General features: G+C 39.7%; 1 protein-coding gene across 1 annotated transcript in view; it reads right to left on the reverse strand.

Moving 5' to 3' along the window:
* Positions 1 to 26,257, reverse strand: part of RAB3GAP2 (RAB3 GTPase activating non-catalytic protein subunit 2) — a 56,060-nt gene extending 29,803 nt beyond the window's left edge. The window contains exons 1-16 of the mRNA XM_063124095.1: positions 26,053 to 26,257; positions 20,249 to 20,313; positions 19,640 to 19,766; positions 14,993 to 15,074; positions 14,544 to 14,591; positions 13,835 to 13,910; positions 13,354 to 13,455; positions 12,750 to 12,849; positions 11,638 to 11,736; positions 10,081 to 10,229; positions 8,531 to 8,610; positions 8,345 to 8,434; positions 6,242 to 6,381; positions 3,591 to 3,807; positions 2,927 to 3,070; positions 1,586 to 1,668 (exon numbers count right to left, since the gene is read on the reverse strand). Coding sequence (XP_062980165.1) covers positions 1,586 to 1,668; positions 2,927 to 3,070; positions 3,591 to 3,807; positions 6,242 to 6,381; positions 8,345 to 8,434; positions 8,531 to 8,610; positions 10,081 to 10,229; positions 11,638 to 11,736; positions 12,750 to 12,849; positions 13,354 to 13,455; positions 13,835 to 13,910; positions 14,544 to 14,591; positions 14,993 to 15,074; positions 19,640 to 19,766; positions 20,249 to 20,313; positions 26,053 to 26,173 — 1,723 coding nt within the window. The 5' untranslated portion in view covers positions 26,174 to 26,257. The remainder of the gene's footprint in view (positions 1 to 1,585; positions 1,669 to 2,926; positions 3,071 to 3,590; positions 3,808 to 6,241; positions 6,382 to 8,344; positions 8,435 to 8,530; positions 8,611 to 10,080; positions 10,230 to 11,637; positions 11,737 to 12,749; positions 12,850 to 13,353; positions 13,456 to 13,834; positions 13,911 to 14,543; positions 14,592 to 14,992; positions 15,075 to 19,639; positions 19,767 to 20,248; positions 20,314 to 26,052) is intronic.
* Between the last annotated feature and the right edge of the window lie 424 nt (positions 26,258 to 26,681).

Below are 26,681 nucleotides of genomic sequence, written 5' to 3' on the forward strand. Positions count from 1 at the left end.
AGCAAAGTCAAAAGAAAGGAGACTCAAGCTTGCATTTGGGGGTGCAAACATTTCCTGGTGCTTTGAATAGTAGCGTGAGAGATGCATTTCTCTCTGCCTCTCTCCAGATCCATGCATGCTACACAGACTGGCAACTTGGACTGTTTGCTTGAAATTTACAAGGTGTTGTCAGAATGTGTTATGCTCATGACTTGACCTTTTCTGGAGTTTAACATACTGTACAAACTGCTACCCAAATTCAGTTCGTTAAAGCCATGTAAATGAGTTGAAAAAAAGTTGATCCTGCAGAGGGTGACAGGCACCTCTGTTAAGAAAGCCCAGTCTGTAGTTAAGTTCTTATTTGGCTCTTTGTCAAGAATTTCTGATAAGATCATAAGCAAGGGACTAATTAAACTCGTGTTGGTTCTGTTCCCCCCCACCAATACATTCATCTCAAGAATGCAGACTATTCATAAAACATATGGCCTAATTCAAGCCACCTTTGCAGAATGAAACCTGCAATACAGTTGTGCAACTTTTAACGTGCTCTATTAATGAATCACAACTAACATAAATAAGGGTGCAATCCTATACACATTTACCTGGGAGAAGGTCCTATTGAAATTAATGGGACTGACTTCTTGGGGGAAATACACAGGATTGTGCTTTAGGGGTTGCTTAATATAACATTACCCCAATGAGGACAAAATGGAAGAATACTATCAGGAGTTGTTTGATATGCTTAGATTTGTTTTTGTTTTTTCTTGCTTGCTTCACAGTCTTCTTTTTTAAAGAATGCTTCATTCACTGTATTACTTTTTAGAGGGCCATTTTAAAATTATTTTAGAATTCTATAATGCTCCCAAATATTGAGGTAAGGAGGGTCAGGCATCAACTGTCCTATAGGTGTTCATAGGTCTGCTAAACTTATTAGCAGAACAAATATCCCAACCATTTCTCCATGACAATTCACTACTCATATCTTTAGACTATGCCTCCCTGAAAATGCAGCTCATGTAATTCATAATACACATATTCTATAGGGTCTTTTGTTATTGAGACTCTAGCATAATGAAAAGGCATCTGCAAAAGTATCAAGCCATATCAAGAAACAGCAAGGGTGACATTTCCCCCAACTCCATAACCCAGGTCAAGCTCAATGGAAGTTGAGCAATGTTGCAATTCTCATTAATTTCAAAAGGTTCTGCGCAGAAAAAAATATATCCCATGGAACTGGGAAATAATTCAAATGTTACACCCATGCAGTAGTTATCATGGGTGCTCCATGGAGGGTGTCAAAATGCTTGCATATTGCATACCATAAAGACTGACCTAACTGCATGTAGCATTTCCACACCTACAGCCTCTGCATGGGTGGCATAATCTTTTAATCACCTGTGAACCCACAGAAATTATGCAGATAATCCTTTTGATAATGGCTACTGATATCATTTGACACTATGCTATCTAGGTTTTTTAAAACCTAGTTCTAAAACATACATCTTAAACATAATGGAACCCTTTCCCCTCTATGATGTCAATGGCCCTCAAAAGGACTTCTTATTACCACCCCAAAATAGAAAACTAAACACAAAAACACACTTACCCAGATTTAATGTTTTAGCTTTCAGCAAGGCAGTCAACTTCTTCACTAGATGCATATCCTTTGCTCGCTCACTCTTCTTATCACTGGAAGATGTTTTCAAGGATAAACACAACATGAAATTGTTTGGCTATGCAAAGGGAGCACACAACTTTCAAAACACTAATTAAAAAACAAAAAGTCCATGGTATTGTCTCAGTGGGGGACAGATCAAGCCAGTCACACATTCTGTTTCCAACACCGGCCAGACAGATGTATCTGGAAGTTCGCAATAAGAACATAAAAGTCATACCATTCCCCCTCTCTTGTTTGTCTTCAAGCATTGGAGGCATGCTGCTTTTCAACGCTGCTAGCGTTCACTGAATAGATGTATTTAAAAGACCACATGAGAACTCTTTAGAGAATACTCAGCCTCCTTTATTTACAAAGTTATGTAATAAATATGTACTGAATTCACACTGGGGAGAAAGTTGCATCAGAGGCTCTACCCAAAAGCTGCCTGTGACCATCATGCAACCACATTAAAAAAACTACTAAGAGCAGCAATAGTGCACTAGCGTAAGTGAAGGGGGACAATGACTGTATTTTTCCAGCAACTAAATATTGCTGTTTATTTATTTATTTATTTATTTATTTATTACATTTCTATACCGCCCAATAGCCGGAGCTCTCTGGGCGGTTCACAAAAATTAAAACCATTCAAAGTATAAAACAACAGTATAAAACCATAATATAAAATACAATATAAAAGCTCAACCAGATAAAAACAGCAGCAATGCAAAATTACAAATTTAAAACCATGTTATTTAAAATTTATAGATTGTTAAAATGTTGGGAGAATAAAAAGGTCTTCACCTGTTTAAGCAATGAGGAAAGGGAACATCCATGCAAGAGCAACACTATTAAAAAAAGGACTGAGTTCCACAATAATTGCATATTTGAAGTAAGTACAAAAAGGGTTTCCTAGAAGGACTCTTACTACATCTCTTCACAAAGTAGAGGATGCAGGAAGAAATAGTGAAATCTAAAAATTTGGCCAGATTGCAGACTGCCTCTGGACCAGTTTGGGGACTTTGCTATTCCTTCTCCCATCCCCTACTTCTTGCACCACAGAGCCTGATAAAAAGTTCTGCAGAGCTCAAAAGTTTGAACGCTTTTGTGGAATTTTGTTTGGTCCTAACATAGATTTTGTTTTTTGTTATTATTTTTCTGAAACAGAAGCAGAATATACTTCTGTATCCAACGGCAGGATACGTTATCCATAGTCTTCAAGTACTGCATCGTTCATATAAACGTTGCATCACGTTAGTCCAATTATACAGTGTGAAGCTCAACAAGACTTACCTCAGTGCTAAATGGAAAGGTACGTGAACAGTTTTTACTGTTCCTGACACTGGATCAACAAGACAGATCTGGTAAGTCTGAGGCTGCCACCCCTGACTTGTTACGTTGTTCAGGCCCATGATTTTATAGCCAGGATACAGCAACCTAAACACAGGTTTGATAAATACAATGAAAAGCACAACCATCGACATAAACTTTGTGCACAGGGGAAAAGAAAACCCTCTAAACGGTCACGTACAACTAATTTTTCTCTCTCTCAAAAAAAAGGGGGGGTGGAGAAGACAGGGAACACTTAAATTTTGTAGCAGATAGTAGTGGTTGCTGGTTGGATATGGCAATGTTTTGTTTCCTATTAAAACCAATTTCCTTGGAGTCAATCTGTTGGCAAATTTAAAACTACCATCAGACAACTTTCATCATTCTTCTCCAAACCTCCCCTCTACAAGGCATGCACAAGTCTAATAAATGAGGACAAGAACTAAGACACTCACTTGAGCTATCTGATCATGCTTAATCCCGCTTTCTTTTTGTGGGCAGATTTTGGGAGTGGGTGGGTGGGGGAGTAAATGAGAAATCACATCTGAGTGTAGAGAATAGTATCACAGTCCTTTCCTAAATTACTCTCCCCAGCCTCTTGCATTACATTAAGGGATTGATTTCTTACCTGCAGTATTTCCCTACATTAAAAGCGCCAACCCTGGGACCTTGCTGTGTGCTCCATACTTCCAAGATCCCTCTCCTGGGAGCATAAATCACAAGGAACTGAGCCACTCTGCTTGGCCCCTGAGGAGTGCCAAAAGGCGAAAAATCCACCTTCTCGGCTTCCCTTTCATGTAGATCCTCCACAATTTGAATCCAACCCGTCTGTGCATCACGGTAGCCTGCGAGTCAAAAAAAGTCATTAACTGCCCCACATATACAAGTTCGCTCTGGTTCTTATTCCAAAACTGTAGCAATGTGCTCAGCTGGGTTTTCTAAGCTAAATCTTGTTATTTCATAAAATCAGCTTTTTCGTCAGTTTGGAGCAGGTGCTCCCAGTTCTTCCTCTGATGTTACTTCCTACCTCACTGGCACCCTCTTACTATCACTGCTGCCAGACCCCCTTCCAGTTGCCATGTTCACTACCATGACCGATTACCAGCACTGCTGCTTTCCCTGTTTCTAGTCAATTGTAGCTGCCTACCATTGTGCATTCAAGTTTAAAAAGACAGCTATACATTTATTTATTTATTTATTTTATTTTTATTTATTTATTACATTTTTATACCGCCCAATAGCCGAAGCTCTCTGGGCGGTTCACAAAAATTAAAATCATCATAAAACAACCAACAAGTTAAAAATACAAATACAAAATACAATATAAAAAGCACAACCAGGATAAAACCACGCAGCAAAATTGATATAAGGTTAAAATACAGAGTTAAAACAGTATAATTTAAATTTAAGTTAAAATTAAGTGTTAAAATACTGAGTGAATAAAAAGGTCTTCAGCTGGCGACGAAAGGAGTACAGTGTAGGCGCCAGGCGGACCTCTCTGGGGAGCTCATTCCACAACCGGGGTGCCACAGCAGAGAAAGCCCTCCTCCTAGTAGCCACCTGCCTCACTTCCTTTGGCAGGGGCTCACGGAGAAGGGCCCCTGTAGATGATCTTAAGGTCCGGGTAGGTACATATGGGAGGAGGCGTTCCTTCAAATAACCTGGCCCCAAACCGTTTAGGGCTTTAAATGTCAATACCAGCACTTTGAATCGGGCCCGGACCTGGACTGGCAGCCAATGAAGTTGTAAAAGGACTGGCGTAATGTGATCTCGCCAGCCAGTCCCTGTTAGTAAACGGGCTGCCCTGTTTATACATGTGTCATATATAAGTGTATACATGTTATTTTCCACAGGGAAATGTTATCTGTGTAGAAAAAAGTGTCTGAAGCAATCCACACTCCAGGCTTTTAAGAGGTACATAGAAAAGTAGTGTACATTTGCATGCACACCACTGTCACACTGTGATACTCTGATTAGAAACAAGAATAGCAGCAATAGGAAAGGGGAAAGGCAGTGAATTTTGTAATAGCGTGGGAGGGCTGAGAGCCAGAGTGATTCTCGATGTATTGCCATCCACATCTTCATGGTTGCAAATAGGGCTGTGCAGGCCTCGGATTTGGAAATCTGACTCACGGAAGCCACTTCATGGTGGATCAGCCATTTTCTGTCAGATCTGCCATTTTCTTGCATTTTCTAGCCCCCCATACAGCCTACAACTCCCAGCATCCAGTGTCTGGGAGTGCTGTACTTACCAGGGCCCAGGAGCAGAGGGAATACAGGAAGTAGCTGCCAACACCACCCGGTCCTCCACGCGATCGCCGGCTTCCCAGGGCAATCAGCCACTGCTGCCTCAATCTGGAAGTCTCCATTGACCCTGGAGGGGCCCATGTGACTTCCGCAGGTGCCCTACAGCTGCCTACTTCAGGTTCGGACTGTGCAATAAAATAGCAGATCTGTCATAAAATGGTGGATCCGCCATGACAGATCCGTCATAAAATGGTGGATCCGTGATATGGATCTCCAAATCCAAGGCCCGAGGCTTGCGCAGCTCTAGTTGCAAGTTGGAACTCTTCCTTTCATCATTCAGATACGTCAGTCCACACCTCAACTTCAGCCACTATTGTTCTAGCATCTTTCAACAATTTAATTCTTCTCTAAGTAGTTTCTTCGCCAATTCCATTGCCTTTCCTAATGATGCTGGGCTTTCCCTTTCAATTAAGCAGTGGTGGGGAATCTATTGATGTCTAGGGATCAGATTGCTCCCTCTCTCCCAGACCAACAAGGTTGGCCAGATGATAACAAAGGGTGGGACCGAACTACAAAACAGCAGAGATGCCTCCAGGAGGCAAGGCTTGGATACCAAGCTTCACCCCCCTGGAAAAATCCAAGAGGCCTTGGCAGGCCGGAAGTTCCCAATCCCTTCTATAAAGACTAGGAGGAATTACTGAAATTCAGAAATTAGAGCTTGGGGTTCTTGAATTACACCAAAGTATATCAGAAGTATGTCAGTAAGCTTGAAAAAAAAACCTCCAATAACCTATGGGCTTTTGTAGTGTTATTGGAGGATTGTTTCCCTCTTTGACAAGCCATGCCGCCCAGGTTCAGATGACATGACAATTCACATCCAGGTGGTGGATTATGGAAATTGCACTCCAAACACTGCAATTTAAATAAGCCACCATGGCTTAAGTAAGTATATACACAAAATAAGCCACTGGTCCTTTATCTCCAATAGATAAATTACCATATTGTCGCAAAAGATTGATCAGTATATTATACCTTTCCACATACGAATAGAAAGTCCTCTTGCAACATCCAATAGAAGAACCCTTCCAAAATCATCAGTTACTGCTGCCAAAGAATTACAAGGAGAAAGACATATCCTTTCTCCGTGGCGACGAGAATCTGGAATTCCAAACCTAAAACCAAATAAAACTAAACATATCAAACAATCTCCAAATATGACATCCTTGATTATGCAAGGATATTCAGAAAATGAGTAAATAGGCAGTAATAGGAATTTTACGTTCCTATTTGATTAACTTCCACCAGTAAATTAGTTCACTTCAGCTCAGTGCAATCAGTATTTTCCTATCTGGAAGATTCCATCATGGTAAAGCATCTTTAGCAGAAGTATTACTGTATCTTATTATATGTGTTTATGCCATTAAACTTCATTGCCTAACATATTGTGCAAGAACTCTTGCAATACATGTCCTATCACATTAACAATTAAAGAGAATAACATCTTTAATTTTGCAGATGTAATATATTCAGATTTAAAATAGAAATGTAGATGTTACAAAACAGGCAATATTTGGTAATGAGTCAAACAGAACATAGATCCAGACCTTGGCTTAAACTTGCCTCTCAACTTCCTGAATAATTTCTATGTCATGTTTTTACCCTCCAGCTTCCACTTCAATAAAACTTAAATACTCTGGGTTAAACAATCTAATATTATCAAAGCAAATATATATATAATTGCTCTCCTCTCCACACTTTGCTGATATTCTCACTAGTCTGACTCAATCACCAGTCTGAATCCAGAATCTTCTTGTATTTAGAAGAATTTGGCTTCAGGCATCGAGGTTTATCATCAGAGTCTACACTGTGCAATCAAGATAGAGATATGGGTACTAGGCCAGACAAGCAGAGATACATCTTCAAGAAATCACAATCACACAAATTGCAGAGACCTTATGGGAAGATGCTGGTTTGCAAACATCAAAGTTGTTCAGACATTAATGCCAAACCATGGTTTGTGTCACATGGCCAGGTTGGCTTTACATAAATCGGTGCATATAAATGCACATTCCCTCTTCCCATCAATCATGGTTTGAGACAAACCATAGTTTGCCATTTGTACAAGCCAGCAAACTATGGATTGTGCTTGCCCTGCAAGCCAGGATCAAGATTGAGGAGCAAGCACAAACTGCAATTTGGTGGTCCAGACAAAAACATTTGTTCAAACCGTGATCATAGGAAGGGAATTGCAAAATATGAGAAGGAAGCATGTGACCCTGAGGCTCCTCACTGATCATTCACATACAGCTAAACCATGGTTTGGTATTATATCAGAACCATCTCGAAGTGTGGCTTTGTGACTTCCACCTGGGCATAACCCTGCCAGTACTCCCACACATTCTCAAGGAGGCCGGGATAAATTAGGTGATAGTCAGCCTATGGCAAGGAGAGAGAGGGCACACGACATACTTATTGCAGGAGAAAAGCAGAGGCACCTTAGTACACTACGGTGAATGTGGATAAAATGTTTGGCACTTGCATGCATCTCATCCATAATTAAGCAATATGGGAAACAATGGGAACCTTGATACATAGTGGCCGCGTTCAGACGCCACTATAGCCAACAGTGGGTTAACAGTGAACTCACAGTTGGTTATTTTGTGGGTACTCCCCACACGATCAGAGAAATAACCAAACGTGAGTTGGTTATAGATAACTGTGAGTGGATTATTAATCCACACTGTGTTGACTAACTCGTCCCCTGCTCTCCCTCTCCTCTGTCCTCCCGCTTGTAGCCCATTACCCCTTGCTGCCAAAAACAGAATTCTGCCAGCTTGAGTAGAGCAGCCGCCGCCAATTAGACCACTCTTGCCTAGCAACTCTGCAGCTGACAAAAATAACTAACAGTACCCTCCACACAACATGATAACAAACAGTGGTTTAAATAACCCACTCGGCACATCCTTGGTTATTTGCATGGGTTATTTCAACAAAATAACCCACGGTGGGTTAAAGGAAATCCTGCCACACAACACAATAACCCTCGGCATATCATTGGTTGTTCGTGTGGGTTATTGTGTCATCCGAACCCAGTCAGTGTCTCTTGAAAAACCTTTGTTCTTTTCAAACACTTGCCTTACAGCTAAAGGAGTTGCAGGCTCAACCTTGGGCTTCTGCTTCTGCACAGGTTCTTCTTCCTGTTTGTGCTTCCAGCCGAGCCAACCGCTTGAAATAGAAAAATTAACACATTCATTGTCGCAATTTAATAAACACTCCCCATAAGAAATAAATTCACTATATTTTCAGTCTATCTTATATTACCTGGCAGCATTAAATAATGCAGACGTCAGCTTACTTGCAACTGCTAAAGCAACATGGGACAACAGTGGCTGTGAACTACCCTAAGGGAAAGATAGGAAGTTCTTTATAAATTGTCAAAATAGTCAGTTCTTTAGACACTTTAATTTTGAGCATCTTGTTCACAGACAGAAGGCAGCTCTAAATGTACAACTAAAGATCTGCTAAATTTTGTATCAATTCAGTACAAGAAAATGATTTTTTTCCAGTCGTTTCTGGCAAACTAGTTAATATTTTAACAATATAAATAAGCTTTTGGGGGGGGTTCTAGAGATTTGCAGGCTTTGCAAATGTACAATTTGCCCAAAGGATGCTATCCCAGCATATCAGTACTGCATTATATTATATTTCTGATAAATTGGAGACCCTCAGATTCAACTGCAGTTATAACTACAAACACTGTCATTTCATAAAAGAGAAATCATACTTAAAAAGGAACAGTGATTAATATACAGAAGGATTCAAGTTAACAATTAATGATTCCATGAATATAGCAATCATCACACCAATAATGGAAATATCAAAAAGAGAAGGGGGAGTTGCACAAAAGCAAATACAACTACAGACGTCCTACATGGCACCATGTTATTAAAGGGTGTGTGCCTATGGGGGGCACTGTGTGTGCCTATGGGGGGGTGCGCCATAGCCAAAGAGAGCTTCGGCTATGCGGCGGTATATAAATGTAATAAATAAATAAAATCCTTAGCCCAGGAATTTCAGCTTGCACACAAATCTACTTCGGTTTCCACCACACACTTTTTTAATTTCAGTAGCTTTCTTTAGAAGGAGAAAAGGCTTTTTGTTGTTACTACCGTTAAACCATTGGAAGCAGGAAACCCTTGCAAATCTACACAGATCAACAATCTACCAGAAGATTCCTTCTGTCCGCCCCTTAACTTAAAACTAGAGTTAAGACCAGTTAAGACCTGGTTCAGACATAACATAGGAATCTGCCTTATACTGAGTCAGACTATTGGTCAGTCTAGCCCAGCAACAAGCAACCATGATTAGTTGAAAATAGAAGCAGAAGCTTCTGATCAACTTGTGATCACGTTGAAGAAGGGAGGGACAAGCTCATGATCCTAAGGGTCATTCATGCTTAGTGTTACAACCCAAACACAGCCTCAAGTCCAATAGAAAGATTTTCCACTAATGTATCAAAATGTCATAAACAGGCATGCTTCCTTAAAACCACATCCCCACCACCACCAAAAAGACACCACTATAGATTTTTTTCTTTTAAACAAAGAGGAACATGACTATCTAATTTATATCTAATGACTGAGCAATTCAAGACATATCTTTCCACTTATCAAAGCCACTGAATTCTAAAATATCCTTCTCTCAGTTTTGCCCCCCGCCCCTGTGAGCTGTTATCCCACCACCACCACCTTTAAAAGCTCAAAATATCAACAAAAGAAAAATGGTTAAAAACAGACTCAACAGGGAAAGGAAATATTCATCTCCTACCTAGCACATGGTATTTCACAATTACTAATTCATAATACACTTACCTCAAGGGCATAAAAGAAACCAGTGAAAGGATTTGATCCCACAGTAATGTATTGAGACATAGCGGGGGGGTTGTTCTTTATAGCTGCATTAAATCCACCAATATTGGAAGCAGTCTTCATTTGATCAAATGGTGATAGAGTCATGATGCCTATTTTAAAACGAAAACAAATCTTAGGAAAGGATGTTTCGAACATTCTAATGTCTCTTCATGAACTCAGGCCCAAATATGTTCATAACTTTATCAAAATAAGTCTTGCGTGTCTTGAAAGCTCTAAGAAGAAAATTACTACTACAATGACAACAACAACACTATACAGGCCTGTGATAAAGATATTTTAATTAGAGTGCTTTTCATTGAAGTAGACATTTCATTAATAATAGACCAAAGCAGTATACACACAAAAGAAACCTAATGATATTCAAGAACTATTACAAAAAACAAAAACCCTTGCATATGATTGGCCATGAACTCTGGGAATAACCTTTCATAATTCAGTATAAGGACTCAAGTTAAAGGAAGCCAGATTCCGGCTGGACATCAGGAAAAACTTCCTGACTGTTAGAGCAGTGCGACAATGGAATCAGCTACCTAGGGAGGTTGTGGGCTCTCCCACACTAGAGGCATTCAAGAGGCAGCTGGACAACCATCTGTCAGGGATGCTTTAGGGTGGATTCCTGCATTGAGCAGGGGGTTGGACTCGATGGCCTTGTAGGCCCCTTCCAACTCTGCTATTCTATGATTCTATGACTTGTCAGCAACCTTACCTTTTATTTATTATCATTTATTTATTTAAAATATTTACATCCCGCCCTATATCACTAAGATCTCAGGGTGGCGTACAGATAAAAACAAACAGTATAAAACAATAAATATACACAGTTAAAAACAAATTAAACCATAATCCAAGTTAAAACAATATATAATTTAAAAGCAATAGATGCAGTTAAAACAGTTAAAACAATGTGCCAGTGAGTTTAACCATCAAAGGCTTTGTTAAAAAGCCATGTTTTTACTTGGTGTCGAAATGCAATCAATGTTGGCGCCAATTGGGCCTCCAAGGGGAGGGCATTCCACAGTCGGGGTGCCACCACAGAGAAAGCCCTCTCCCTTGTCCCATCATAGTGTATAAGTTGCATTGGTGGGATGCGGAGAAGGGCTCTTCCAACAGATCTAAGGTCTTGGGCAGGCATATATAAGGAGAGGCGCTCTCTCAAGTATCGAGGTTCCAAGCCGTTTAGGGCTTTAAACATCATTAAGGCCCTTGGGTGACACATGTGCCTCAGATAGGAAAGAAAGAACATACTAGCTATTAAACTGCATCTTGATTTGAGGTTGGATCTAGAAAAAAAGCATCAGTTGGGGTTTCCTGCTGATATCGAGGCCCAAGGGACTTACTTGAACTCTTACGTAAGAAACTAAAGACAACAAAATAGAATACTGACCTACAGAATAGCTGTATGGAATACCATGACAATGTACATGAAATGTTTTAAACATAGAGTGTCTCATAGAATGGGATTATTTATTCAGCAGTATTGAACAACAAACTACTTACCAACACTAACATGATCAACTATAGTATCCACATCCTGCAGACCCCACTTCTTATAGGCTAATGGAGGTGGCTGAACATTCTCATTGCCTGAAGCTGCAGCTGCCCATTTTATTGAAAAGAAAGGAAGATTACATAAACTATTGATCAGAATAAAATTATTATATGTTGGCCAGCACAGTACTTATAGAAGTGTGTGTTGTTGAACTGAAGAGCCAAAAGTTTCAGACATAATTTAATATTTATTTAAAGTAAAACATAAAAATTGTATTGCACATATTACTGCTACATTGCTAAGTCCACATTTAATACAAGAAAAAAACACTATTAAGGCTACAATCTTGTCCCACTAAACTAAATGGTGCTTATGTCTGAGTAGACATCCACAGGACTGCACTGTATCACAGCTAGTAGGGTACAAGTACATTTGGAAATGAGTGATCTGTATTTAAATTCCTGTATAGCTGTAAAGCTTAGTAGCCTTCAGAAATCCACAGGATCTCTGCAAGAGCATACTGAACTCAGCTCTTGTGATCTGATCAGGAAAGAAGTGGACTGTAGTCCACAAAAGCTTATGCCACAATAAATTTGTTAGTCATTAGGGTGCCACAAGACTGCTGTTTTTGCTGCAACGAACGAATATAGCTACCCCTCAGGAAATAAATTAGAGCATTCAAGATCCTCCCTTTTTACAACATTCAAAGACACGCGGTTTGGCTAGTTGTATATGGCAGAAGAAAAAATTGCATCCAGATCTAGACCAAGTATTCACTGCAATAACAGGATGTGTTTAGGCTCACCTGCCAGCAATGGTAAACCCTCATCAGATGTAAAATATGTGGGTCACTAGATATCCAAACTTCAGAGGGTATTCAGAGCTTGAAGAAACTATCAGACCAGGACATTTAAGCGATATGGAGAAATCAATTACTTTTCTTAAGTGAGACTGCTTTTGAGTCTGAAGGATGCAATCTTAGCTGCCAGTTGTCCAATAAGGAAAGATATTTCTTTCCAAGATATAATATTCTCTATCATCCCTAAGAAATAAACAGTTTTATACCCAAAACGCCCCTCTGCCAGAAGCCCACCAACACTGCCCAGAAGCCTCAACCTACCTCTTGCTACTTGATTTCGACACGCACGGAGGGACTGAAATAGGCTAAAACCATCAATTGTCACAACTGCTGCAGGATACAGGATGCTCAGTTCCTCATTCTGAATAAAAAGAAGAGCATCAAATCACTTTGTTGTAACACAACAAATGACTATGTGTATAAGCAAGTGTAAGTATTATCCTGTAAGTATTATATACTTACTAAGTGTAAGTATTATAATTTATTATTATAGGATCAACATATATAATAAAAGCTGGCAATTTAGGATTTGTAACCAAACTCCCAGCTTGGCTTCAGATCTTGAGTGGTCAGCCTATACTATGATTAATGGTGAAAACATAATAATGAGCCATGACTATGAGAAGCAGGGAAGGTGGGTTTGCACAAGAAGAGAGAGAGGTTAAAGACACACACAAGCCAATAGACCAATCCCAATTGCTTAATCATAATTATGGACTTTGCCTGCAAAACTCCACTGAATTTAATTCACATAAACCATTCGTAGATAGTTGCCAAAAGCACGTTCAGCTCTGAAAAATTTACACATGTAAGAACCATATTGCGTCCTGTAATGATTTCATGTTTTATACATTTGCCAGAATACCTGCTCTGTAACTCCAGGATGCCGTGGAATCTCGTACGTTCTGCATTTAAGCTGCAGGACAGGATCTTCATTTAAAAGCTGTGCCAGGAGCAATACTCCATTCTAAAAAGTGAGAACAAATTTCCATCCTATTACTGGTGATTAGGAAGAAGAAGAAATAAAGAAACAATGTGTTGTCTAAAAGTTAAGCTACAAGCCACAAAATCTCAAGGCAACTTCACACATTACATTTTTCTGACACACTATCTGAATAGGAAAAATAAAATCTTTATATTGTTTTGAATTATGCTGCTAGTTTTATATGGTTTTTTGCTGCATATATTCATGAATAAGCATCTACACAACAGCTGCCTTTTCAGGATACTTGCATCAAAACCGGTATGCACTGAACTTGAAAACAATATTGACTACCTCCGTGTAGGAAACACATGATGTGTGAGAAGGTCCTCAGCAACAGGTGCAAATGTGCCAACATACTAACCTCAGTGTAGAAGCGTACATAGCCAGAAGTGAAGCCTACAACGATACAGGTCCAGTCAGGTCGGCCTGTGGAACTCCTGTCTCGTACAAAGAAAGTGAAAGGAATAATGTCAAGTCTTATTCTCACATCACACTTGACACTATGCTCAACATCTAAAGTCCCTCCTCTGGGTACCTACTCTAAGGGAGGCTCAAAAGACGGCAACAAGGTAGAGAGCCTTCTCGGTGGTGCCTCCACCCCCCACCCCACCCCAATTATGGAACAATCTCCCCAACAAGGCCCACTTGGCAGCAACATTACTATCTTTTCGGCGCTAGGTCAAGTCTTTTTGTCTTTTTTTGCCAGTATGTGATGAATTTTAACCAATCCCAGATTTGTTTTTTTAGGTGTGATTGATTGCTCAAAGTTGTTTCTAGATATATGTTGTCTTTGTGTATACTGTCTGTTGTGTGTTTTTATGTTTTAAAATTTTGTATATCGTTTTTAATGTTTTAATCTTTTGTAAACTGCCCAGAGAGCTTCAGCTATGGGGCAGTATAGAAATGTTGTTGTTGTTGTTGTTGTTGCTGCTGCTGCTAATAATAATAATAATAATAATAATAATAATAATAATATAATTGATTATTTTGATGAAACTATGTTTATCTCAAAGCATCCCTAGGCTCTTCAAAGGATTCTGGCTGGTTTTTAAAAAAAAGACAGTACTTACCTTTTTTGACTTGCCAGCGGGATGCACAATACACTGCTCACACATTCACTAAAGGAAAAATATACTGATATTAAACATTTCATGACAGACCCGTGTCACACAGAGCACAGAATTGCCAGTCTTACAAAACAGTGCAAAATTGCCTAGAGTTTACTTGATGGTTATCTGGTCCCAAGAGACTTAACGAGCACAGAAGACTTCAGAAAGCCTCAATTAAGAAGACTGTATGTGTGGGCCCAGATCTTATGAGCATTATCCTGTTCCTTGTTGTCCCTGGAGAGCCACTGCCATTCAGTGAAGACAACACTGAGCTAGATGGACTAATGATCTGACTCAATATAAGGCAGCTTCATCCGTATGTACCTTTAGAACGTCTCCCAAGCGTAGATTTTTGACAGCAAAGTAAAAAGCAGCGACATTACACAAGGCATTCAAGCCTCCATACCTACCCTTCTTCAACATTCAAAGAGCCACTCCAACCAACAGCGTACTGCATTTCTTCTTTTCCATTTTCACTGTGTTTCCACTTTGCTGGGGGGGGGGGGAGGGGGAGAGGAAGATAAGAAAAGAAAAACTATTTACCGATAACGTCTTTTCGTATTTTAATTTAAGGTAACACAGAAGAAAAGGCTTTGGTTACTGTTTTCAATTTATTTAACTGCAGCACCAATTAAAGATAAAGGAATCCATTAGTTTTGTCCCCTAGAACATCTCTCAAAAGGTCTATCCCACTTCCTCTTCTTCACTGCAGCCTAACATAAGAAGCAAGTTTTGTGTGCCTTTCTTCTCATGGAGACTGATAAGCAAGTCTGAACCCAGGCTCTGACTAAAGCCATTTAACAGTCTGCTGGCAAGTCATTTTTTATTGGCTACCGAATTCCTATAAACGCTTACTTCAGAATAGCATTAAGACTCCAGTATTTCTAATTTGGCTATAATGTCTGTAATCAGATCACAGTATGGTTAGAAATGATAGGATGGATCCAGACTGCCCCTCCTGCAAGCGGAAAGGTTTCTTTCATTCATGGAAGGTACTGAAATCCAGCAAATTCTTTCGGAGGAAGAAGATGAGGTGATTTTTATCGAATCCCCTACAGCCCCCTCTACCACCTCCCACACTGGTCCAAAGGGTCCCCCAAATATTTATTTATAACTTTTCTATACTGCATATGATACACAGGGTTTTAAGCTAGAACGGAATAGGGAATTGAATTGCCCCATTTTGCCTAATCAGCAGACGGCCACTTTGACATCTAGACCTGTCATGTCTATGGATCTTTGGCTGAGTCTTATTCAGCAGAAAATTTTGTGTAGTGTCTACTAGATACTGCAATGTCTCTTTAACATGGAATTGTCCAATTTGACAAATTGCTGGCAGAGCAAAGCAGATAATACTTTTTTAAAACATATGTTTTGGCAATGTCCAGTAGTTGATTCTTTTTGTAGGGAGGTTATTACACAGATAAATTGTACTGGAACAGTTTTTAAAATTCGCTGATGTACATGCTCATTTAAGTTATTTACTTGCTTCACAGAAATTAACAAATGGTCAGAGTAAATGGATTCTCCACACTGTCTTGATATCTAAAATACTGATATCACAACATTGGAGGGATAAATGCTCAGCTCCTATAATGCAATGGATTGAGGATCGTCTAACACTTCCAACATTTGAACAAATGGCATAAAGACACCATCTTCAAATAGATTCTTATTTGGATATCTGGTCCACTTTTGTTGAAGCCTATGTATAATTATTATTAAGTTTTATTTTCATATATATGCATTGCTATGGATATATACAATTTTTTGAATGTATATTTAAAAAAAAAACCAAAAGAAAAAAATATATACTGGCCAATAGCCAAAGCTCTGTGGGCAATTTACAAAAGATTAAAACTTTAAAAGTACAATCTAAATCATAATATAAAAACCATTTACAAAACAACGGAAAACAATCAACAACAAAAATCTCAGTATCCATTAGAAACCTTTTCCTATGCAGTCAAATGTCTGAGAGTTGAGGGAAGTCTTAAGCTGGCACTGAAAGGATGACAATGTAGGCACCAAGTAGACCTCAGTGGGGAGAGTGTTCCAGAATCAGGGCATCAGCACAGAGAAGGCTTTGTTGCCACCATCTGAGCTTCCCTCAGTGAAGGCATCTGGACGAAGAGCTCAGATGATGACTGTAGTGTACAGGTATGCTCACACTGGTATGAGCCCTACATTAGGTATTTCTGTCCCGAGCCATGTAAGGCAATATAGGTCAAAACCAGCACCTTGAAATGGGCCCGGAAACATACAGACAGCTAATGCAAGCAGGCCAGAATTGGTTTTATATGTTCAGATCTTCTGGTCCCCACAACCAATCGGACTGCTGCAATTTGCACAACCTGCTATTTTCAAACCTTCTTCAAAGGCAGCCCCACATAGAGGTCATTGTAATAATGTCACTTGGATAGAATACTGCACAGACAGACTGCTGAGGCCAGGCTATCCCTCGGGACATAGTTGGGACACAACCAAAACTAGAAGGCACCCAGTGTCACTGAGGTCACCTGAGCTGCCAGTGACAAAGATTACTCCAGGAGAACACCCAGGCTATGAACCAACTCCTTTAGGGGGAGTGCAAACCCATCCAACAGAGCAACCACCAACTGACAGCATCTTGGTCTTGTCTGGATTGAGCTTCAGTTTATTAGCCCTCATCCAATTCATTGTCGCAGCCAGGAACTGATCTAGGACATCCACTAGAAGCCCTTGATTGCATCCACTAGGAGTTTTTCTCCATCTGCATTCAAGCAGCTTTATATTTTGTTTCATCACTCTCAGCTCTGGGGTATACCAAGGAGCTTTACAAGCTCTACTCCGGAGAGGAAGCTCAGGAGCAATCCTGTCAATCACCTCTTTATTTTTAGCAGATCAACCAGGATTTCTACAGGAGCCCCAGCCATATCAATCAGAAAACCCACCAGAGCCCCCTGGAAACTATCTGCATCCATTAGCCACCAGGGGTGGACCATTTTAATGGGTCCCCCACACTTGCAGAGAGGAAATTCTGCTATAAATCTCAACCTCAGCAGGAGGTGATCCAACTGTGACAAAAGACCAATTTGAAGTCTACCACCTTCAGATCATCATCTACATGGCCAGCTGAAAAAAGCCACAAGTCTACTGTATGCCCTGCTACATGAGTTAGGCCGGTGGTATGTAGAAATAGTTCCATGGTTGTTGTGGAGGCCTCAATATGAATGTTGAAGTTCCACAAAACCAACAGTCTGGAGAACCTCAACAGCATACCCAAGACCAGCTCTGCCAACTCAGGTAAGAAGACTGTTGGGCAGCAGGGGGAGTGGGAAGTATACCAACAAAATCCTCAATCACTCCGGCCAGCCCAACAAAAGGTGGAAACACTGTAGATCAGTACTAAGATCTGTTCTGAGAGATGGAATTCCAATAGATCACAGGGAGCTGCAGGGCAAAGAAGGAATCAGCCAAAATTGCCTCCCCACTTCTCTCAGCAGAAGTATCCGCTGAGTTGAGTTTACAGGCCTCTAAACCCATCCAAGTGTTTAATTCAAATTATTATTAAATTATAATGGATAGTTGGGGGGAACCAGATTGCAACATGACTTAATGAAGTGTAACAACTTTCCTTGCCACAATTCATTATGCATCAAATGCTATTATACATGCTAACAAAACTTGATTATCAAATGGTGAGGAAATCTGATGAAAACTGATACTGATATTACTGCCACTAATTTCCAATTATATAATTAAATTGCACATAATTATTTTTAATTCTTATACTGCACCTTATTAACCAGAAAGGGACTGTATATACACCTACATATCTACATATTAACATACTAAGAAACAATACAACATAACCGGAACTACAAAATACAAAGACTTCTTTTTTCCACAATATGCATCTGCAGCAACCAAGTCAATGCTTCGATTACATCAAACTGCTAAGATAACTGCCCACGTTTTAGCCGACTATTTTTTTTAAGTGCAACATGATAAAACAAACAAACTGATACTTTTCCAAGAGTATTATACAAACCAAAGAAGGTAAATATTCCAAATCTGGGCTTTTACAAAAGTTAGGTACATTCATGTCTTCTATACAGAATACATTTATCCCATTATACTAATGAATCATTTATTGAATCTTGCTCCTCCTAAAGTTCCTTATAAAATGAAATATCATTCATTAGTATTCTATGCCAACTAGTCTTCAACTGCCTTTTTTCAAAATACTATAAACACACAGAACGAAAAAAATCTCACAGAAGGCAAAGTTTCCCAAGAAAACTCTTTTAGCAAGAGACTAGTACTATTTCAAAACCAAAATACTATCAAAGCCCCCATATAGTGTTAGAGACAAATTCAAATTACATTAGCAAAGCATGACTACTAGAATTCACCTGTCAGATATACAGTGTATGTAGAAGATGGGACAAAAGTTCAGTTGATCATACTGTATCCCAAAAGAAAGAGGGAGAACAGTAAGAAAGAATGAGGGTTGCTACGTCAGCGTCTACTGTGGAAAATACCACTTGTACACAAAGAAATTGTATTTGCTGCATAAAGTGTAGCTGAACCCTCAGAGACTATAATGGTTGATTTTAACTACAGTAGCTGCTACAAATAAAACAATCTCTTGCTCCTATAGTTTCCGTGCTGAATACAGAAACATTAGTGACTATCTTATTTGTAGCTGTAAATATAACTTCAAGAGAAAAGAAATATAAGAAAGTAGTAGAAATGGTAAGGGAAGATGGATCCTATAGCTTAAGCACTTTCATAACAATGACCCTGTTCAGATGACACACTAAGCTACGGTGGGTAAGCATTTTGAGCTAAACATTATGACTTAGCATATCGTCTGAACCATTTCTAACCATGGTAGCTAAATATAACAGGCTCACTAACTGCAAAAGGGTCAGTGGCCTACCCATGGCTTAGCATGTTGATCGAACAGGCCCATTAGCAATATGTCTCACTGCGGTTTATGAATTTTTATCTGAAAAACGCTAATGATTTGTGAAAAATGCACAAATACAAAATGCATACAACATACTTACGCACAAAAAAAACAGCTTTCTGCTCACGAGCTATTACCATGAGATCATTTGTTGGCGACAAGGATAAGACACAATCCTGAAGCCAAGAACTTGCCTGTGTCTTGGAAGACGATTCTTCTTCTTCCTCCTGTGTACAGTGATTTTTGAAGTTATTATTTTTCTGGTCAACATATATACTTTTTAAAAGAAAAACATATGTACAAGAAAGGTAGAAGCATTTAGGGGGAAAGGCAAATATGCGTATTTTCATGAGACTGCAACTTTTGTGGGACAGCATGAGTAATTGAAACTTCCACTGTGCAATGGCTTTCAAGATTAAAGTTATTTTCATTTTGTTGACTTGATTTTAATGTTAGCCACCTGGAAGTGCCATTAATGCAAAGAAGAGTTCTAAATATTTTAATATAAAGATGTGAAGTTAGCTGTACCCATAAAGGGAAGGAAAGTATGATAATGTGCAAATTAGATGCATGAATCCTATCTTAAAAGTTCAATTACTGAAGTGGAATGTTTCAGCAGAGTCATTCAATAGATTATTCAAATATTCTGAGACGCAAAGAAAGTTCATCGACAGAAGGAGCAAATAGTAATGAAAGTAGAGAATCTTACAGGCTCTTGTGTTACTGCTTCATCCCAGGCTCCCCAACCATCTTCTTCCCAGTTTGTCGGTTTACCTAGTATTAAAAAAAAAAATCTAGCTTAATTTAGCAAATCATAACCATGGCTTATACGCTGAGATGAAGTGCTGCATTTTAATGCCTATGAAAATGTGATTAACTCTCATTTTAAATCTAGAAATAATCATAAGGGGGCTTTAAAAAGCACAATGCCAAAACCCCTCAAATGATGAACTTCCAAGTAACAAGACTAAGGGTAAATTAATCCGCCTCTGAAGATTATCTGCAGCATCTCATTACCTGACTAAGGATGGAATATATGAGCAGTGGTCACTAGGCAGATATTACACCAGTACTATAAACTCAACCGACACAACTTGTGACCCATCAAATCAAATGCAGTCCACCAGCCATGCATTGCGGCATGCCATGTACTTGTCAACCATCTGTTTTAGAAAAACGAACAGACAGCAAAACAGGAGGTTCATCTATTTATTTATTTATTTATTTATTTATTTATTTTATTAAACTTATATACCGCTCCCATAGCCAGGGCTCTCTGGGCGGTTTACAGAAATTCTAATCCCTTGTAGGCCACCATAGCTGATGGGCTGCATTCAGCTTGCATCATCACAGCTTGTACAGGCCAAGGAAGTCCACACTGCTTTTCTTATAAGTTCTCAGAAATACATTTAAGGTACTAATTACAATTTATAAAGCACTATATGGCACAGCCCATACAGTCCCCCATTCCATATACATGCTGATCAAATCCCAGAAGCAATGCAATATCTTTTTTGAATGCTTATGTCATTCAAACTAATATTTCAATATATTTGTCAAATTGTAGTCTAGGGACTACCTGTGGTTTCTGGAGCACTTTGCTGTTGCCCCCAATATCATAATAATTAGAAAATACTGAAGATCCAGAAGACTCTTAGAAGTTTCATTGCATGATGAAGAATTTTAAAATTTAGGTTGAAAATGTCTGGCTTCTTCAGTTTCTCTTTTTGTCCCTTAAGACAATTCATACACCACAAATGACAAATATGGATGATAATTATCATTATCAACAACTTTATTACAGTCAACGATGAAACTTTAATTATAATCCACGAGAACCTAGGACAGGGTGGGGAACACATAGCCCTCCAGGTGTTGATGGACTGCAACTCCCATCAGCCCTAGCCAGCATAGCCAAGTGAGGGATGATGGTAGTTGCAGTCCAACAACACCTGGCGGGCCACATGTTCCCCATCCCTGACCTAAGAGAACCTACTGCTTTGGGCGGGGAGAGAATGCTTGCCACTTGCTTAAGGTATACCTGTGCTATTCATGACATCTGGTTTTGAACATATTGCATTGCTGATTTCATTATAGATATAAAATTTCATTATATATCTTTCTTCCTACAAATATGTTTACCAAAGATTCTATGGCTACAGCAGACATCAATATTAATCCAAGTGGGCAATACAACTAGCCAGCTAGACAACAGCAGCTGTTTAGCAAAAAAATTGTCATATTTCCAGGTGTTCCAGTCAAGGACACAGATGTCATCCAATCAATTCATGGCATGGAAAAACGATACCAACAAAATCTAAGCAAGTCCTGACTATATATTTTAAGATACATTTATTAATGTCAGCACTGTGAAAATTTAAAATAAGAGTTTTTTAAAAGTAAACGTTGCTGCTAAAACAAGCTCTCACATGTATGAACTTCCTATTTACAAAATTCCCTCAGAAATGCAATCTATTGAACTGAAAAGGTCTCCATAGACTGAAGTGAATGAGTCACTTGTCCTTTGCATATAATCACCAGAATAAATTTGATTCTGCAGTTATTTTAGACACTTCATAAACGTGTTTACAAGGGTCAATTTCTCATTTTCACTTATGATTCAAATTTAGGAATATTCTAATTCATGCACAAGTTAATAAACAACACCAAAAAAGGCTCTATAATAAATTGCTTTGTTCTGTCGTATGGAGAAACACATTTAAGGGGGCAGGGGACATAAAACATTCTTTAGACTCTAGTTTTGTAACAGATTTCAAATGAAGTGCCACTTATGCTAAACCATCTCAAACAACAAAAGATTACAAAGGAAACCTGCAATACACTGTGTATCTACCTGTTCTTGTGCTTTCTAAAAGAGATATATGCACCCTTATAGCTGGAAAATCAAACAAAAAGGCATTTCGTTTATTCATTAGAGTCTAACTATGAAAACGTAACTATAGCATATCTGCATAAGAAAGCCCTAAATGTATTTCATGTATTTATTTTGACTCTTTAGTAGAACTGCAATAAATTCAATTGCAGTTTGAACATAAATTAGCATATTTTCACATAAACACAAAAGTAAAGCGAAAAGCCACAGGAGTTAAATTTAAACAGACCTTTACTCTTAAGCACTACTATTTTACACAGTATTTGGAAAAATCCAATATCCAAAATATCTTGTATGTAGTCTTAACTGGGATGATTTTGCAAAGCCTTATGACACTAATTGCCTCATAGCAATATGGCCAAATTTTCATTAAAATTAGCTTGGCATCTGCTTGTAGAAGCAGCGCTGCTACATCTGCTGCATAATGAAAAATATCAAACAGTTAATTTAATAGCTTGGTTGCTTTTATTAGGTTGGTGTCTCTTTATTGCAGTTTTAAATCTTTATTCTGACAGATCAAATTGAAAGTTTTAAACAAGTTCTAGCATTTTAAGTCTCTCCTAAGACCTGCCTCAAACCATCTGCACCTCCCATGCCAGCTGACTCCTCCAACATTCATGACTTGAAAATATTCACTTTCCTGGCTGTCTATGGTAAGTAACAATTACCTCTACTTAACTAGACAAGAAAGCTTTAAAAAGTTTGTGGTTCTATTTTCTTTTTTTGCTACAAATGACTACATAGATGTGAGTTCATTAGTATTTCTCATATGAACCTTTGCCAGAATTTGATGGGTGAAGAGAATGAGCTGCTTTCTGCATGAGACCTACATGTTAGGACTACGTGGAAGAGGATGGAAGTTTATGACCAACACTACTTTTGACTGTTGGCTGGAATGGGGGCGGTGGAAAACACACCATGTTACTGCACTACCTCTATTTCCTTTTAGTCTGACCCACACCATGCTTAGAGATAACACTCTCACAGTCATTTGGGTTTTTTGTCATATTGGACCAGTTTGAGCGGCACAAGAGCCTATCGAGAGTTAAATTACCCTTGAGGAGCTATGGTCAATCGGGGGTTATCAGGGACTGTCGTGTCCTGCGAACCCCCTTGTTGGGGTTAATGGAGGGCTAAACAACCCTTCCATAACCTACAATGGACCATGGGTTATGTGACGGTTATTTAACCTTCAAATTTATTTATTGCATTTTTATGCCGCCCAATAGCCGAAGCTCTCTGGCCGGTTCACAAAAACTGGCAGTTATTTCACATAACTTCCAAAAAACCCAGTTGGGAGATGCACATGGCGGTTGGCAGCTCCTGAAGAGTAAATTAACCCTCAATGGGCTGAGATGTCATGCAAACCAGGTCACTTTGCTCCATTATTAACTCTACCACTTCCATACTAGCTCATCTATAAAATACAAAATTATTCATTTCCAGGTTTATAAATAGACATGATTAAGAAGTTGCTTAAAGCAGAATGTTTTGCCTTCTCCTTTTTTACAGAAGATTTTCTTTCCAAATATCTTACTTCAAACTCCCTATACCATGCAACCCATCAAAACTTGCACATTGATCAAGGTCAACCCTCTATTTTGGAGCATGGTTCTTGTTCAGCCATAACTGAAATTGCGTAATTTCAACTCCAGTTCAGCAACAGTTGGGCAATGGTTCAGCTCTGATTCCCGTGAAAAAACTTTAAAGTGATTCACTTTCCAGTGTCAAATTATAAGTGGACCAAGATACAGAAGAGTAGAATTCAGTTCAATATTAGGAGAAACTTCCTGACAGTAAGAGCAGATCCAATTTGTTATCATGTTTACATGCAGGAAGGAAAAATAACTAGAATACAAAGTAGTAAATTTGTAACTTTTTTATACTATTCAACTACAGTAAATTTCATCCTTTCAAAAAGATCTTTGTTCTGCTTCATCCCTGATTTTACAAGAGCACAGAGTATACAAGCCTACACAAAACCCAAACGTTAAACACTTCTGCTGGCAATACCAGTGAGTACCACAAAGATATTTCGATTAAATGTTAATTCTGAAGTAGTGATGTTATAGTGTTCTGTTCAGGTCCAACAGAAAGTTTCAAATAAATGGCCAACTTCGTTTCCAATTCAGGAGTATATAAAAATTCAGTTCAGGTTTGGTCAATGCCCTCGGTGAAAGACACCTTTCCAATAGTACAGTTAGACCATATAAAAGCACAATCCTATGCATGTTTACTTGAAAATAAATCCCACTATGATAATAGGGGCTTACTTGTGTTTAGGACTGAAGCCTAACAGTGCAAATCTAAGCATGCTTTACTTACGAGTAAGTCCTCTTAAGCACAATAGGTCTTAGTCGCAAGTAAGTGTGTTTTGGATTGCAGTGTTAGTCACATTAGCAATATCTATGACCCACAGCATCTATCGTACATAATAAACACACCAATTCAACATTGGGCTTTGACAGGATAACCAGGTGTTGCAGTCTTTGAAACACATGCATGTTCATTTACTTGAAGCATTTTTAACCCACTCAAGTCTCCCAGAACAGCTTCCACACCACCAATAAAAACATGTTAGCAGTGTTCAGGTACATAAAAGGGTGCCACAGGGAAGACGGTCAAGAACCTGAAATAAAGGGTGTAAATTGCAACTACATAGATTTCAGTTAAATATAAGGAAAAACTTCCTGATGGGAAGAACTGTACAAAAATGTAACAGTCTACTAACAGAGGTTATAGGTTCTCTACCTCTGGAGATTTTTAAGAAGAGGCTGGACAGCCACCTCTCATGGATGGTTTAATTGGTTTTCCTGCACATTGCAGAGGGTTGGACTAGATGATCCTTGTGGTGACTTCCAACTCCACGATTCTATTCTGGGAGACTGACTGAAGAGTGGGTTTAAAATGCATCAAGTAAATTAACATGCATGTGTTTCAAAGACTATGTCAACTTCAGAATAGCGCTGGGTTTTGCACTCATGGCATCCTCACGAGTAGGGCCAATCAGGATCCAGAAATAATCCCCAAAATTGTTATACGAGTAACACACTCTGACATAACTTTTTGTGAGTGCAGTCATGTCATAAGAATAAGTCAATAGAGCCATGAGCCACCACACATTCAATCTTCCAGGTTATTGCACCTGAGCCAAAAATACCACCGAGCACAGCACCCTGTAGTCCCCGTACCACAAGCTATGGTGTGGAAATATGGTCTGGAAATATGGTAGTCTGTGGAAAAAGGAAGAGCACAGGTAAAATATAGGCTACTTATTTGAGTCATAGCCCATAACTAGCCCATATGTTACGTAGACCATTTTCCTTCTCACGGCCATACACACACCAAAGCAGCCTTTCCCATCCTGGTGCCCTCCAGATGTTTTGGACTTCAATTCCCATCAGCCCCAGCCAGCATGGGCAATAGCCAAGAGTCACTTCGCCCTACTCATTTTGCACACACAGCCATACTTAAAAAGGAGAAGTTGAGCGATGACTTTAGGGGGGACCAGGCTGCAGCCCCACTGGTAGCGCTGGAGAAAGTAATAATATTAAGGAACTATTTTATCAGCAGCAGCACAGCCTGAATCCTAGGTGGCCCCGCTTCAGAGACCCACTCACCGCTGCTTTCCTTGACGCCCCCCGCTCCACCAGCGCCGCCTTGACGGAGGTGCGAACACAAGAAGTCCCGCGCCGACTCCAGGTCCTGGAAACCGCAGAAAGGCACGAGCGCGCAGGCCATGGCAACAAACGGGGCTTCCCTCTCCTAAGGGCTGACGCGGCAGAGGTGGCGGCGACAACAACCCCCGGCCTGAGGTCGGCTTGCTCACTCACGAGCTCCACTGCCAACCCCACCCGGAAGCCGTCGGAGCCTCAGCGGCAGCTCGTGCGCACGCGCGAGGAGGACCAGGAAAGGGAGGAGAGCAACGCCGGAGCTGCAGCTTCTGATCACGTGGGTGGCTGGGTGGGAGGGAGAAACTCTCCGCTCACGCCAATGATTCAGCCCCTTACGCATGTGACGCAAGCAGAGGGCGGGAAGAAGAGTTCAGCATCATCTTTGCGACCGGAGCTTTAAGCAGTGGAGGCTGGTGGCTCCGATTTCGGTGGGGCTCTGAATCCATTGTGGGTTTCAGTCGCAACCAGCCAAAATTCTAAAGGAGCTATCCAAGGTGCTGAACGCTAACCCTAAAACAGGTTCAGCACTTTGGATAGCACATCGAGGGTTCTGGCTGGTTCTGACTGACACCCAC

The sequence above is a fragment of the Elgaria multicarinata genome, chromosome 4 (genome assembly GCF_023053635.1).
Source record: "Elgaria multicarinata webbii isolate HBS135686 ecotype San Diego chromosome 4, rElgMul1.1.pri, whole genome shotgun sequence".
Taxonomy (NCBI): domain Eukaryota; kingdom Metazoa; phylum Chordata; class Lepidosauria; order Squamata; family Anguidae; genus Elgaria; species Elgaria multicarinata.